General features: G+C 39.4%; 1 protein-coding gene across 1 annotated transcript in view; it reads left to right on the top strand.

Annotated features, from left to right (window-relative positions):
• The first annotated feature begins 191 nt into the window (after positions 1-191).
• Positions 192-17,500, top strand: part of LOC143034748 (uncharacterized) — a 69,568-nt gene continuing 52,259 nt past the window's right edge. The window contains exon 1 of the mRNA XM_076201097.1: positions 192-267. Coding sequence (XP_076057212.1) covers positions 192-267 — 76 coding nt within the window. The remainder of the gene's footprint in view (positions 268-17,500) is intronic.

The following is a 17,500-nucleotide window of genomic DNA, read 5'->3' on the forward strand; positions in this document are numbered from 1 at the left end:
TAGCTGGGTTCGAATCCTCGGCTCGTCCAAGTTTGAATTTCCAACGGATCCCTCCATCGAGCGATTCTTCAGTCTCGACTACGATGGCATGGAATTAAAAGTGATTTGTGGTTGAAAGAAGATATATATATATATATATATATATATATATATATATATATATATATATATATAAATATATACATTTATACATGTATCTGTTGCTGGTACGGAATCGCTTCCATCTACTAAATTTCCAGAAGTCTGAGCAGTCTGAGTTCACACTCGGTAAGTGAACAAATGATCGGAACCTTATGTAGTTCCGACGTGACCTTGAGCAGGGGTTTCTTACAGCTTAGGCTGATGTCAAGAAGGCGTTTATGGTCCAATGCATTGTAGGGTATTCTGGGATCTTCTACGGATCTATGGGGATCTTCTGCGAGAATCGTTGACCTGAATCATAGGTGCATCGCCGCCTGAACATTATTCAACTACTGTATAGACTAGATCAGCGTTTCTCAACCTTTTTACCCTTGCGTAACCTTTAAAATAAATTGCATGTCTCAAGGAACCCATGCGCAAAAAAAAAGACACATATGTACCATATCTTTCTCATTTTATTTTCATCGTAATAATAGGCTAGTTAGGATGATGTCTATATTACATTATTACAATAACCAAGAATATGTCGTGCGTGTTTAATTATATTACGTATATGAAACTAAATAAGAAATCAAAAGAGCATTCGCTTACCTCACTTGTTCTCGCGGAACCCTTAGGGACCTTTTGCGGAACCTTAGGGTTCCGGGGAACCCTGGTTGAGAAAAGCTGGACTAGATACTGGGAAAAACTGTCGCTTGATGTCAGTAGGGAGCATACATTAGCAACACAAATACCATCGACCTGGACTTTCCCGACGATGATGTCCTCCTCGAGACCTCCGACGTTCCAGATCTCCAGGATCCGAAATCAAGGTCCAGGCAACTGGGAGCTTACTGGAAGGTACATTCAAGTCCGTCCATACATGGCCAATAAGGGAATCACATCAAGAATTGTCACTCCAGAACGCCCACATGAAGAATCGTCACCCCCATGAGATCCCACCTGAAGAATTGTCACCCCCAGTACGCCGAATATCAACAATGGAGTAAAGATTAAGTTAGGTTAGGTTAGGTTAGATTAGGTTGAATGAGAATTATGCTTATTGTCATCAACTTATACAACCGAAGAATCGTAAACCCAGGATGGCCCACATGAAGAATTTTCACTCTGTCGAAGTCTAGGGTGACGATTCTTCATATGATCCCAATAAAGTCTTGGGAAAGCTTCACATATCTTGGTCTTACGTTGAATCACTGTGGTGGATCACGTCAGGAAGTCCTTCGTGGAAATGGCCAGTGGTGCTATGCAATCGGTCAAGCAGAGCATATATGGCATTGTCGATATTCGTGGGAGAGGACTAAAATCTAAGTTTACAGATTTCTTATGTTTCCTGTCTCATGAACGGCTGTGAGATGTGGACACTGATTTGAAGAGGCGACGACTCAACGTCATTGGTACGATTTTGAAGAGGCGACGACTTGACGTCATTGGTACGATTTTGTATCAAATCAGTGACTAAACTGGTAAATAATAAATAAATAGAAGAATGATTAAGCAATTAAATAACTAATTGAAGAAATAGGCACATAAACAGTAAGTAAATAGGTAGAAAATAAATGGATGGATAGATGAATTAACAGATAAATAAATAAGTGAATAGATATAAATAAATACACGCATAAATAAACAAATAATATTTGAAATAAAAAACATATATAAACAAATGGTACGATTTTGTGTAAAACTAGTGACTAAGTTAATAAATAATAAATAAAGAAATCTATGAGTAGGTAAAGAAGTAAATAACTAATTGAAGAAATAGGTACATAAACATTAAATAAATAGGTAGAAAAAGAATAGACGAACAGATGAATTAATATATAAATAAATAAATTAACAGACATAAATCAATAGGAAACAAGTACACAAATAATCTTTAAAACAAAGCAAAAAAGAAATGAAGAAAAAAATATATAAACAAATGAAGTGTATTGAGATAGGTAGATTAAAACATATGGAAAAAATAAAGGAATGAAATAAAACAAAAAGGATAAATGAATAAATAAACGAACAAATAATCAGATAAGTAAATCAATAAATTGAGTATAAACAAACAAATAACAAAATAACATGGATAGGTGAATTAATAAAGTCGAATTTTGGTCCATCAGATACAGATTGAATAGGTTGATGCTGTCGCGTCTGCATGGCAAAAAATAAACACACACACACACACACACACACACACATATATATATATATATATATATATATATATATTATATATATATGCATACATATATATACATATATGTATGTGTGTGTGTGTGTATGTATGCATATATATATATATATACATATGTATATATATGTATATATATATATATACATACATATATATATATATATATATGTATATATATATATATATATATGTATATATATATATATATATATATATATATATATATATGATGTAAGCGGAATAGGAAACACAGGAGTCTTAGTCTTGAGTTTATTCCTTACTAGTTTCGCAGATATGCTTTTTCAAAGCATACCTGCAAATCTAGTCAGGAATAAACTCAAGACTAAGACTCCTGTGTTTCCTACTCCGCTTACGTCAACCTGTCAGAATGTCTCAACATATATATATATATATATATATATATATATATATATATATATATATAAATATATATATATATACACATATGTTCGCGTTCTTGACTTTACCACGTTTCAATTTCTGCATGTATGGCTCCTTGAGTTTCTTGATGTTGATGGCTTAGAATTAAAGTGAATGTAAATCTGTGCACTGGGACCCATTCAGTGTCGTACACACACACACACACACACACACACACACACACACACACACACACACACACACACACACACACACACATATATATATATATATATATATATATATATATATATATATATAATGGTCGATTTTAACAATGCATGCATATATATATATATATATGTATATATGTATATATATATATATATATATATATATATATATATATATATATATACATACATACACTTTTCCCCCTTACACGGGGGGTAGCCAAAAGAAAAAGGCATAGAAACCACTCCCACCCATTCTATCCCCTACATATTCCACTCCCCTCTACCCTCTTCCCTCCCTCTAATCTTGGCACCTTCTTGATGACAGGTCATCCCTGCATCTTTTCCACTGCCCTGGGTCAGAAGCAGTGTCGCAAGACACAGCACATCCACAGTAAGGCCGCTTCATTAATTCGGCAAATACATATTACAAATAGAAAATAAATAGATAGATGAAAGTAGGTAATTAAGTAAGAATAAAATAGATAAATAAACGAATAATATAAAAAAGAAAGTTGTTTATCATACGTTCACAAAAATGTATAACAAATATATTACAGGGAATTGACGTCATCATTGTAGATAGGAAAACCATTTACCACAGAATTGTTTCTGTTTTTAACTAATAATGTTTTCATTAACATTTATTTTTATTTTCTTTTTATATATTTTTAACACTTTTTTTTGCCACGGCGTTCCTCTCGTGCGAATAGAGTCGTCTGGCATTAGCCAGAATAAAATTACCAAAGTCGTGACGGCTTATTTGCAAATATTTTAGGTCTTCTGGGTCTTTTAGGTATTTTGTTTTTTTTTAGGTCTTTTAGGTCTTTAGGGTGTTGTAGGTCATTTGGGTCTTGTAGATCATTTGGGGCTTGTAGATCTTTTGGGTCTTTTAGGTCTTTAGGGTCTTGTAGATTTTTTGGGTCTTATAGGTCTTTTGATCTTTTAGGTGTTTTGTGTCTTGTAGGTCTTTTGGGTCTTTAAGTCTTTTAGGTCTTTGGAGTCTTTTAGGTCTTTCGAATCTTTAGGATCTTTAGGGTCTTATAGATCTTTTGGGTCTTGTATATCTTTCGGGTCTTTTGGGTCTTGTAGACCTTTTGGGTCTTGTAGATCTTTTGGTTATTTTAGGTCTTTTGGGTCTTGTAGATCTTTTGGGTCTTTTAGGTCTTTTAGGTCTTGTAGGTCTTTTGGGTCCTTAGGTCTTTGGGATCTTTTGGGTCTTCTAGGTCATTTGGGTCTTGTAGGTCTTTTGGGTCTTTTATGTCTTTAGGGTCTTTAGGTTCTTGTAGATCTTCTGGGTCTTATAGATCTTTTCGGTCTTGTAGATCTTTTGGGTCTTTTAGGTCTTTATGGTCTTTAGGCTCTTGTAGATCTTTTGAGTCTTGTAGATCTTTTGGGTCTTGTAAGTCTGTTGGGCCTTTTAGGTCTTTTGTATTGGATATTTTAGTTTTTTTGTGTCTTATAGGCCTTTTGGGTCTTTTAGGTTTTTTGGGTCTTTTATGTCTTTATGGTCTTTTGGGTCTTGTAGATCTTTTGGGTCTTTCAGGGCTTTAGGGTCTTGTAGATCTTTTGGGTCTTGATGGTCATTTAGTTCTTTTGGGTCTTTTAGGTCCTTTGGGTCTTTAGGTTTCTCTCTCTTTTTTTTTGTAGATCTTTTAAGCTTTTTGAATCCTTTTTTTTTAGGTCTCTTGGGTCTTGTAGGTTTTTATGTTTTTGGGATCTTGTAGGTCTTTTGGGTCTTTTTGGTTCTTTAGGTCCTTTAGGTCTTTAGGGTCTTTAGGGTCTTGTATATATTTTGGGTCTTTTAGGTCTTCACGGTCTTTAGGGTCTTGTAGATCTTTTGGGTCTTGTAGATCTTATGGGTCTTGCGATCTTTTGGGTCTTTTAGGTCTTTAGGGTCTTGTAGATCTTTTGGGTCTATTAGGTCTGTCGAGTCTTTTATGTCTTTTGGGTCTTTTTTGTCTTTTATGTCTTTTGGGTCTTTTAGGTATTTGTTTTTATGTTTTTTTGGGTCTTGTAGATCTTTTGAGTCTTTTATGTCTTTAGGGTCTTGTAGGTCTTGTAGATCTTTTGGGTCTTGTAGGTCTTTTAGGTCTATTGGGTCTTTTAGGTCTTTTGGATTTTTTACACTTTTTGGGTCTTGTAGGTCTTTTGGGTCGCTTAGGTCTTTGGGTCTTTTAGTTCTTTTGGGTCTTTTAGTTTTTTTTTGTCTTTAGGTCTTTTGGGTATTTTAGGCATTATAGGTATTTTAGGCATTATGGGTCTTTTAGGCCTTTTGGGTCTTTTATGTCTTTTGGGTCTTTTAGGCCTTTTGGGTCTTTTATGTCTTTTGGGTCTTTTAGGCCTTTTGGGTCTTTTAGGTTTTGTAGAATCTTTTTGGCGAACGCAGGATGATCTTCAGCTTCATAACAGACTATGACCAGAACTGGGTCCACCTCCCAGATGAACAGTATTTCATCTAAGATAATAGATAATAGATAACAGACAATAGGTAATAGATGATATAATGATATATTATATAATACATACATACATACATATACCAAGGCTTTTTTCCCCCTTCCAAGGGAGGTAGCCACAAAAGGAAAGGCATAAAAACACTCCCACCCATTTCATCCCTAAATACACTCCACACCCCTCCCACCCTTCCTCTCATCTGAGCACCTCCTGGATGACGGGTCATCCCTGAACCCTGCCCACCGCCCTGGGTCAGAAGCAGTGTCGCAAGACACAGTACATCCACAGCAAGGCCGCTTCATTTAATTGGCGACCCCCCCTCTCCGTCCCCCTTTGCATATAAGGAGAGGACGGGGAGAAATCCCTTCGGGCTGCGTCAAAATTTACTCACACATACTACCCCACCCCCCACCCCCCCGCCTATTCCTCCTCATGTCGTCACAACATCATCCATATACAACCATTCTCCACTCACCTCTGTCTTCCGTCCTCTCCCTTCCTTCCTCAACAGACATTCCCCTCTTCCCCAAAGCCCCCTTCACCCCATCCATCCACCTCATCCTAGGACGTCCCCTCATGTTCACTCCCTCCACATCTGCCTTCCATACCTCTTTTACTAGTCTTTCGTCACTCATTCTTTCCATGTGTCCAAACCATCCTAATATTCTTTCATCAACCCTCTCTCCCAAATCCTTTTTCACCCCTGTTCTCCTCCTCACCTCCTCATTTCTCACTCTATCTAGCCTAGTAACCCCCACCATACTTCTCAGACACCTCATCTCAAACACATTCAAACTCCTTCTCTCTTCTTCTCTTATGTTCCACGTTTCTGCCCCATACAGTGCTGTTGGCACAATCACTCCTTCATACAGTCTCCTCTTCGCATCCATTCCCAAATGTCTATTTCTCATTACACTCTTTAAACCACCAAGGCATTTACTCGCTTCTCTCAATCTACATTCTACCTCCACCTTCACTCCACCTTTTCCTGCTACACTTGCACCCAAGTATCTAAAACTATCCACTTCCTCCAGTCGCTCTCCCTTAATGTTCACTTCCAGTCTACTGCCACTTTCACCCCTTGTACATCTCATCACCTTACTTTTACCCACATTTATCTTTAGCTTTCTTCTATCACATACTCTCCCAAACTCTGCCACCAGCTTCCTCAATCCCTCCTCTGACCCTGCCACAAGCGCAGTGTCATCCGCAAACAACAGCTGGCTCACCTCCCACTTTTCTCCATTTTCTTTAACCATCTCCAATCCCTGACTCACTACCCTAGCATTCACCTCTCGCACCACCCCATCCATGTATAAGTTGAACAGCCAGGGCGACATAACGCATCCTTGACGAAGTCCCACCTTTACTTCAAACCACTCACTCTCTCCATTTCCAATCCTAACACATGCTCTACTACTCACATAAAAACTCTTGACAGCTCCCAAAAGCTTTTCTCCTATCCCATAAATCTGCATAACCTCCCACAGTGCCTTTCTGTCTACCCTATCATAAGCCTTTTCCAGATCCATAAAAGCCCAAAAAATATCCTTCCCCTTTCCTATAGCTTTCTCACATATCTGTCTTACCACAAAGATCTGATCTACACAACCTCTACCCGTCCTAAATCCACACTGTTCCTCACCAATTACTCCTTCTGTTCCTCTCCTAATCCTCTCAATTAAGATTCTCCCATAAGAGATAACAGATAATAGATAATAGATAACATATAACATAAAATAGATAAAATATAATAGATAACTGATAAAACATACTAGCGCGCCAATGAAGTGGATTCATAAAGTCCATAAAGGCAGTACAAAGGAGATTTAAGGGAGAAATACTAAAGGAGGAATATAAAGTGTGTATGAATGCAAGTTTCACTCTGTATGTTCTTGAAGATATATAAACATATGGATACGTATATATATATACATAAATACATATATGTCTAACAGTGCGTGAAAGTGCACACACACACACACACACACACACACACACACACGCACACGCACACACATGCACACACACACACACACACACACACACACACACACACACACACACACACACACACACACACACACACACACACACACACACACACACACACACACACACACACACACATACATATATTTATTTATATATATATATATATATATATATATATATATTTGTGTGTGTGTGTGTGTGTGTGTGTGTATGTGAGTCTGTGAAGGTAATCTTACGGGTGATCGAAAGCAGTGGGCTCGAATCCTACATGCGACTGTGATAAAAATTACAAGTTTAATTGCGCTGTCACTATATATATATATATATATATATATATATATATATATATAAATATATATATATATATATATATACATATATCGTATATGTAGTAATTCATGCTTTCCTTTGTATATGTATCTGTAAATACCAGAATACACAAATACATGCAAGCATGCATCATATGTATATACGAATAAATACATCATTTCATGTATGCAGCCTAACAGTGCCACATAAATGTAAGGTGTCTCGCGGGTGGCACACGCGAGGACGAGGCTGATGTTTACGAGAGCGTAATGGCACTCTAATGGCCCTACGGCAGTGACTGGGCCTCACGCGGCCCCGAGGCTCCCTCGTGGCTCCCCCGAGGCTCCCCCGAGGCACCGAAGATCGCCAACAGGAAGGGGGGGAGGGTGGAGAGGGAGTGGTGGCACTGGCCAGCTGTTAGAGGCACTAAGAACCCTTCCCCCACCTCGTTATCTTCACGTTCACTTGTGATTCAATGCAAAGAGACTGTGCATGCGACTGCATATGCAGGGGGGTAAGTGTGCATGCGTGTGTGTTTGCGTGCGTGTGTGTGTGAGTGTGTAAATATACATATATATATATATATATATATATATATATATATATATATATATATACAACACTGAATGGGTCCAAGTGAACAGAGTTACATTTATCAACCACAATTTACTTTAATTCTAAGCCACCAACATCGAGAAGCTCGAGGAGGCACACATGCAGAAATTGAAACGTTGTAGAGCCAAGGACTCAAACCTCAGCTAGCACGTGACAAGTGATAGTGATTGCTCCATCAATATGTGTGTGTGTGTGTGTGTGTGTGTGTGTGTGTGTGTGTGTGTGTGTGCGCGCGTGTGTATGAGGGTGTATGTGTGTACTTATGTGCGCGTGTGTGTGAATAAGTGTGTGTTTACTTTTGTGTGTGTTCGTATGTGAAAGATAGATTGATAGCTAAATAGATGGTTAAATAGATAGACAGACAGATAGGTAGATAGATAGGTAGATTTATAGATAGATAGATAGAGAGAGAGAGAGAGAGAGAGAGAGAGAGGGAGGGAGAGCAGACGAATAATATAATTATGGAAACCTTTGAAAGAAAAAAAGTATTGGAGATGAGAAGAAATATATATACATATATATATATATATATATATATATATATATATATATATATATATATATATATATATATACATAAATGGAACCTAAATGAAACTTTTGTCAAAAAAAGAAAGAGGAACATATATTATATCTATACCCCTCTATATACAAAGTACCTCTTTCCCCCTTATAAGGGGGGTAGCCTTCCAAGGCATACACCCACTCCCACCCAATTCACCCCCCTTATTTCCTTCTCCTCTTAGCTCCTCTTGGATTAAAGGCTCATCCCTCTCTCCTGCCCACTGCCCGGGTCAGAAGCAATGCAGCAAGACACAGCACATCTACAGTCAAGGAATACCTATGGTCTATGGTTAATTTATCCACTTAGAAATGGGGAAACTAGAAAAGAAAATGGTGTGTGGGGGTGACCATCTCTTCCCAAGCAGGCAATGATACATACATACATACATATATACATGCATACATACACACATACATACATGCATATACCAAACGTTTTTTCCTTTACAAGGGAGGTAGCAAAAAAAAAAAAAAAAAAAAAAAAATAGAAACCACTCCCACCCATTCCATCCCCTACATACTCCACTCCCCTCTACCCTCTTCCCTCCCTCTTATCTTGGCACCTCCTGGATGACGGGTCATCCCTGCATCTTGTCCACTGTCCTGGGTCAGAAGCAGTGTCGCAAGACACAGCACATCCACAGCAAGGCCACTTCATTAAATCGGCGACCCCCCTCTCTGTCCCCTCATGCAGAAAAGGAGAAGACGGGGAGAAATCCCTTCGGGCTGCGTCAATTCATTTCTCATACATACTCCCTCACCCCCCCATCCCCCATACTTTTAATTTTAATTTGGTCCTGGCCAGGCGAGTTTAATCATCTCCAAAAACAATTTCCCGTTTTCTTTTTATCATTCTTGTCACCAGTGTACTTCATTCGTTCATTTCCGTGCCCCTTCCCATCTCCCCCTGTTCACACTAGCGGTTTGAACCGCGCTGAAACCGCGGCGGTACAACATAGTCAAGGGAAAAACTGCGCGGTTGTATGTAAACGCCTTCACTGACTTACACTGTAATTGAACCGCCGCGGTTCATACCGCTAGTGTGAACAGGGCCACTTGGAAGGAAGAGGCAGCGTTGAGAAATAGAATGATCTTTCCATATTTGGGAAACGAGAAAAGGTCAACTGGTCCAGAATCCAGAATCCAGAATCCAGAATCCAGAATCCAGAATCCTTGACATGTCAACTTCTTGAAGATGTATGACAAGAGGTAGAATGTGTGGGAAATATCTCCTTAAAGCCTTTTCCCCCTTATTTAGGGGGTGGCCGCCTCAAAGCATGTCTTAATTTCTGGCAGATGACATGAAACGAATTGGCAAGACTTAGCAAAGCATCACCGACATTTAAGCGATTATTCTAGTTGGCTTTAAATTGAAAAAAAATTGATAAATAAATTATTAAATTTATGAGAATAAATAAATGAACAAATAAATAAACAAATAAACAAACAAATGCAAACGAATACGAATATAAGGTTGAGCCCATTAAGACTGTTCTAGGTAATTAAATCCTGTGGCTAATTGGTAGTTACACGCAAAGAAACAATTACAGTAGAAACCTAGATAATACGCACGAAGAGTGGGTCGATGTTAGAAAATAATAATTAGTTTTCCTTAACTAGGATCTGTTTATCTTAATCTGACGGAGATCTATTTGAAAACAAAAATTGTATCTATCGTTGGCAAAATATAAGCATCAACATGAGGAAGTTGGGAATGGTGAATTTTTTTTCCGTTTAAATCAATTCGAGGTTAAGAAATATTTATTCTGTATTATTTACGAGGAGTACCTCTGCCAGGAAATATATATATATATATATATATATATATATATATATATATATATATATATATATATATATATATATATATATATATGTATATATATATATATATACATATATATATATATGTATATATACATATATCTTTTATATATATAAATATATATATATATGTATATATATATATATATATATATGTATATATATATATGTATGTATATATATGTATATAATATATGTGGTGTATGTTGTAGTCCTCGGGCGTACCACGTTTCAATTTCTGCGTGTACCTCCACGGTAATCCGATGTTGATGGCTTAGAATTAAAGTGCACTGTGGTTGATAAAAATGGATCTCTAGTCACTGGGACCCATTCAGTGTTGTACACACACACACACACGAACACACACACACACACACAGACACATACACACACACACACACACACACACACACACACACACACACACACACACACACACACACATATATATATATATATATATATATTTATATATATATATATATATATATATATGTATTTGTATATATATATATTTCTATTTGTTTTTGGTATATTTGTCAAGAAAACGAGAACTCAAATGTTATGAAATACACTGAGGTCTACTCCATGTTTCGTCGAGATATAGGACGTGTCTACAAGCGTGTCGCAAACATGTTACAAACTCAAGGGCGTTACCAAAGACGCCTCCACACTATCTGTTTCCAATATGTGACGAACACGGAGAAACACCAGTCTTGCTTGGAAGCACTGACTCTGGGGTTCAGTGTTTTCGGGTCTGTGACATGTTTACGACAAGTGTGGACGCCAGTGTCTCAATGTCCGGCGCCAGCACTGCAGTTTGATGTTGGCGACAGCAAAGTCCCCCTTAGGAGTCATTAGACTCGAAAGGTTATGACAGTAATTTAACCAGGGAGTAGTGGTGGTCGTTATACAAATCTCTGGCTGTCGCCAGGTGATTTTATTAAGTTAATTAAACTTGTAAACCTAATCTATGTGTATCCAGCGATACGACACCGACCTCAGCTTCCTTCTGTATTGGTGGACAGTTTTCCTATTATTCCTTCTGGCGCCAGGGGATGTCATTCGTTTCCGTGGAGCCAAGTCATTGGCGCCAGGGGAAACAGCCCCGGCAGGAGACGATACACAGCCTTTTGCGGTCTGACACCATGTGATACAAAAGACGGGAGTGAATGCGCCACATACTTATCGATGGGTGGTTATTCAAATATGATAATTTGCGGTCGACGTGACCAAGATAATCGTCCAAAACACACCCGACTGAAGGAAGACCATGTGAATTTTTCAAGCGTGATTTTCTCCCTCCCTCACTCCCTCCTTCTCTCCGTTCCTCCACTCCTCCCTCCCTCCCTCCCTTCTTCATTCCCCCTTCCCCGTTGCTCTCTGCGGTACTTCCCTCTCTCTCTACCTCCCTCCACCCTTCTCCTCTCTCTCTCTCTCTCTCTCCCCGCTACTATTTATTTCTTTGTGTTTTGCCTTTATTTCATGACTTTCTTTATGTCTGCCTTTTTGCTATTTCTGGTCCATCTTTGTTTAATTCTCGTCTGTCTTTATCCATGGGTCTTCGTCTCTCCTTCCTCTCTCTCTCTCTTTTATTAAAGCACTGGGGTTGTTGTTATTGTTGGGTAGCCCACGACTTCAGTGGATTATGAAGCTCAAGTAGCAGAGGAATTAAGTCTATCTCTTGGGTGGGGTTTTGTGGGATCTGGCCAATAATCCTCCGCCCTTGATATAACGTGTTCATGTCTAGGTGCTGTCAGTGCTTTGACATTTGTGAATATCTATGCGTGTGTGTGTACGATTCACCATGGTCTTGGATCACGTGTTGGGCTCGTGATCGACAGTTATTAACCTACCGGATGAGAGCTCATAGCTCGTATGACCGATCTATGGGTAATGCTGTGACTTTACATGCACACATACCCCCATCTCCCCGCCCACGAGAGTTGGAGTAACAATCCGCAGCGCAGCGATACTGAAATTATTTCAGCCCTGGGCGGGATTCGAACCCGGACCGCCGTAGTGGCAAGCGAGAACTCTAGCCACTGCGCCACGAGGTTTTGTGTGTGTGTGTGTGTGTGTGTGTGTGTGTGTGTGTGTGTGTGTGTGTGTGTGTATGTGTGTGTGTGTGAAACAGCTTGACTGAGTGGGTCTTTTATTTTGTTGCTTAATCTGTGTTGGTATGTCTCCCGCGATGGTCTAGCTGGACTGCCTAAACCAAAGGTTCTCAGCCTTTTTTCCCCCGTTTTCTACGCACCCCGAGAGTCCCCAGACCATCAACCCGTACCTCCGCAAAGCCTTGGTTGAGAACTCCTTGTCTAAAGAAAAGAAGAAGAAAACGAAGAAGAAGAAGAAGAAGAAAACGAAGAATAATAATAAGAAGAATATTCAGAAGCTCTTAATGTAACATATAATCATCGAAACAAACGGTAACTGTGGCTTCTGACCGATGCAATCCCCGAATTCTTAACAGTTAGACCAATGATCTTTTCTGATAGTTACACGCCAGCAGTGAATGCCATTCCCTCACTCCAACTTCTCTCACCGGAGGTTCGGAGCCCTGTGGCGTCCGGCAACGCTCTTTGGGGGTCCTCACGAGAATGTTCTCGAAGTAGAAATGTTCTCGAAGTAGAAACGTCGGACCGTTGTCTGTGCCGTGTGCGTGTTGTCTTGTTTTTATGGGACCGCCGGGTGGTAGGAGGAGGAGGAGGAGGAGGAGGAAAAGGAGGAGGAGGAGGAGGAGGGGGACGAGGAAGTGGAGGAGAAGGGGGAAGAAGGGGAGGAGGAGGAGGAGGAGAAAGACGAGGAAGTAGGGGAAGGGGGAAGAGGGAAAAGGAGGGTGAAGAAGAGGAGGAAGAGAAGGAGGAAGAAGAGGTAAGAGGAGGAGGAGGAGTAAGAGGATAACGAGGAGAAGAAGAAGGGGGAAGAGAGAGAGGAGGAGAGGGAAGAAAATTAGGGTGAAGAAGAGAAGGAGGAGGAGTAGGTGGAGAAAGAGGAGGAAGAATAAGTGGAGGAGGAGAAGAAGAAGGAGCAAGAAGAAAACAAGGTAGGAGAAGAGAAGAGGGAAGAGAGGAGGAGGAGGAGAAGGGAGAGAAGGAGGAGGAGTAGGTGGAGGAGTAAGAGGAGGAAGAAGAGGAAGAAGAAGAGGAGGAGGAGAAGGAGAAGAGGTAGGAATAAGAGGAGAAGGAAGAGGAGGAGGGGGAGAGGGATGAGGAGGAAGGTGAGAGAGAGAGGGAGGAGTAGGAGTGGGTAGAGGAGGAAGAGAAGGAGGAAAAGGAAGAAGAGGAGGAAGAGAAGGAGGAGGAGAAGAATGAGGAAGAGGAGAAGAATGAGGAGGAGTAAGAGGAGGGAGAGGAGGAGAAGGAGGAGAAGGAAGAGGAGAAGACAAAGGAGGAAGAGGAAGAGAAGAAGGAGGAGGAGGAGGAGGAGGAGGAGGGGAGGGTGAGAGTCGTTTGTAAGGAGCTGAATAGAATGGACCGCGGCCAGGTGATTCTATTCAGCCGTGTGAAGAGGTCACGTGACTACGATTGAATGGTTCAGAAATTTTATTCTGGCGAACGATCTTATTCAGTTTGAGGAAGGGCGCCTTAACGATGAAAGGTCAAGATAACTTTGATAACTTATCTCCAATGACGAACTTTTGTGATTTTATTCTGGGCGATAACAAACGATTTTATTCATCTGGGTCGAAAGGTTGAAGTGGAACAAAAATTCATCTATCAATATTTTTTTTCTTTCTATTTTTCTATTTTACAAGCCCACCGGCTTCGCCGGCCCTGCTCCGCAGGGGGCTTTTGCGCTTCGCGCAAGCTCGCGGGGGTGTCCCGCTTTTCGTAGTGTGCGCGACCGAAACGGGAAACGAATCAAAAACGGGTCAAGGTTTAAAAATTATATTATTGATTTTGTTTGATCATACTTCAATGCCTTTTATTCTATGTATTTATGTGTTCGTTTGTTTGTTATTTTCTTCTTATTCTATTATATGTCATTCAATTTCAATTTACAGTTTATCAATTTATTTATTAATTTATTTCTTTATATATCTAATAATTTGTTTATCTATCTATCTATCAATCTATCTATCTATCTATATATATATATATATATATATACATATATACATATATATATATACATATGTACATATATATATATATCTATCTATATATATATATGTATATTAATTACTGATTTAGAAATTTATTTACCTATTTATTAATTTGTTTTCTAATCTTTAGTAGCTGTTTAATTTCAATCATTCGCATGACGTGGGCCCGGTGTTCGAATCTACCCAGCAACCTCAACTTGATCAGTAAATCCGAACACAAAGGGCAAAGGTGCTCTTGAACTCCTCAGCTTGAGGAATCTCATCCTTACTCAAAGAAGAACCTGATCAAATTTCAAATTCTATTTCTTCTTCCTTCCATCCTCAACCCTCAATCCTCCTGTTCACTACTCCTATGATCCTATCTCCTCAGTGCTTTGGTGTGGCGAAGGATAGAAGCGATGGTTATTGTGTTTTATGTTCATGATGTGATGTCTTGAGGTTTCCAGGATCGTTCCTCAAGTTCTTCTTCTTCCTCTTCTTCCATGGGTCCACAATCATTTGGGGTCCTATGGGTGATCTAATAGAGATGAGGGTGATCTAATAGAGGTGTTCAAGTGGGTCAAAGGCTTTAACATGGGTGACACAAAGGTCACCATATTAAGACAACAGGACAGGACTCGCAGCAATGGATTTAAACTGGACAAATTTAGATTTAAGAAGGAAATAGGTAAGAATTGGTTTACTAATAGGGTGGTCAACGAATGGAACAGACTTAGTAACCATGTAGTGGGCGCTGAAACTATCGGTTGTTTTAAGAAACGGTTAGACAACTTTATGGATGGGGATGACAGGTGGTAGTATACATGGAACTGCCTAGTGTAAGCCTCATGGTCTCTTGCAGTCTCTTTCATTCTTCTGTTCTTAAGTTTCTTTGACCCTCTGGGAGATCCCGTCAGAAGTACTTAAAAACGTCGTCGGGAGTTCGCTAAGGAATACTCGTTGTCGGTTTCTGGAGACTCCTCCAAGCTTCTGTGGGACTCCAAGAACTCGAAGGACCTTTCCATTATAAAGAACTCTTGTGAAAAAAAAAGTTTGTGTGTTTGTCTGTCTTTCGGTCTGTTTGTTTGTCTCTTTGTATTCTCTTCTTATCTCTCTTCCTTTCTCTTTTGGCTACCTGTATGTTTAACATACTATATCTCCTTCCATTCTCTTTGCTTTACTCTCTCATTCTCTTTCTCCTCGTCCTCCTTTCTCCCAAGTTCCTTCATTCTACATTAGTCCGTGCACGTCTGTATGTGTATGTGTGTGTGTGCATATATGCAAATGTGCGTGTGTGAGTGTGTGTATAACTGTATGTGTGTGTGTGCGTGTGTGTGTATGGCTGCTAAATGTGTGTCTGTGTGTGTGTATGACTATGTGTGTGTGTTTGGCTGCGAATGTATGTGTGTGTGTGTGTGTGTGTGTGTGTGTGTGTGTGTGTGTGTGTGTGTATGCGCGAGCGCGTGTGTGTATGATCTGTGTATGTATGTGTATGTACGCATGTACGTGTATGTGCACCTATACCAGGACGCTTGGTACACGTGTGTATCTGTGTTCGCATTCACGTGTATGTCCGTGGCTTGGGTTTGGCCGATTCAATTTAGAGTATAACGAGTTTGGTTACGGTGCGTAGCCACAAACAAAGTCACTTCGAATATTCATCTGGACGGATTTGCGTGACGTGCTGCCGACGGGGCGGTATCGAGTACGTTTCTTCAAAACTACTTTTTTCCAGATCTCAGACACCTTCTTAGACGTCCAGACTGTCCCCCAACTTCCCCTACTTTATTTATTTATTTATCTATTTGTTTGTTTATTATTTATTCATGTATTCACTCCTTATTTCTAATTATTTGTATGCTTATCTAAATAATTATCTATTCATTTACCTATCTTACATATTTAATCATATACCTATCTACTTATTCATTCATCATTTATTCATCTTATTTATTCATTCACCTATTAATTTTTTCATTTATTTATCTGTTAATTTATCTATTAATTCATCTATTTGTGTATTTATCTAACTGTAATGTATTCAATGTTCCAGCGCGTCACTTTGCCATATAACCTTCGATTCTAAGCTACTTTTCCCAACTGAATAAAATTGCCTGATGGCTGCCAGAATAAAGTATACAAAGGTCAAGACTCATCAGAGGGGAAGTGGGGAGGGGGAGGGGGGAGGGAAGGAAGGGGGGAGGGAAGGATGGGGGGACGGGGAGGGGGAAGGGGGACGTCGATTAGTTTCGCGGCCCTACTGGGTCCCTCCACGGTCCTCCCCCTTTGGGGTCCCGATCCCCAGGTTGAAATACAACGGTGCCGGAAATAAATATTTATTAGTGTTATTATTGTTGGCGAAAATAAAGTATTTTAGCGACTGACCCTTGTCATGGATCTTCAAGCGTATACGAGAACATATGTATATATATATATATATATATATATATATATATATATATATATATATATATATATATACATATGCGCACAAGTTTCACAAAGCACACGTGAATACACAAATTATACTAAACACCACAGTGAAAGGAAATTAAAAAACTTAATCCAAGTGCTTTCGTGATATAATCACATCTTCAAGGATTATATCACGATAGCGCTCGGATGAAGCTTTTAATCTCCTCTCACTATGGTGTTTAGCATAATATATATGCATATATATATATATATATATATATATATATATTCTCC

This window comes from Oratosquilla oratoria, chromosome 18 (genome assembly GCF_046742065.1).
Source record: "Oratosquilla oratoria isolate Oo_2021 chromosome 18, ASM4674206v1, whole genome shotgun sequence".
Taxonomy (NCBI): domain Eukaryota; kingdom Metazoa; phylum Arthropoda; class Malacostraca; order Stomatopoda; family Squillidae; genus Oratosquilla; species Oratosquilla oratoria.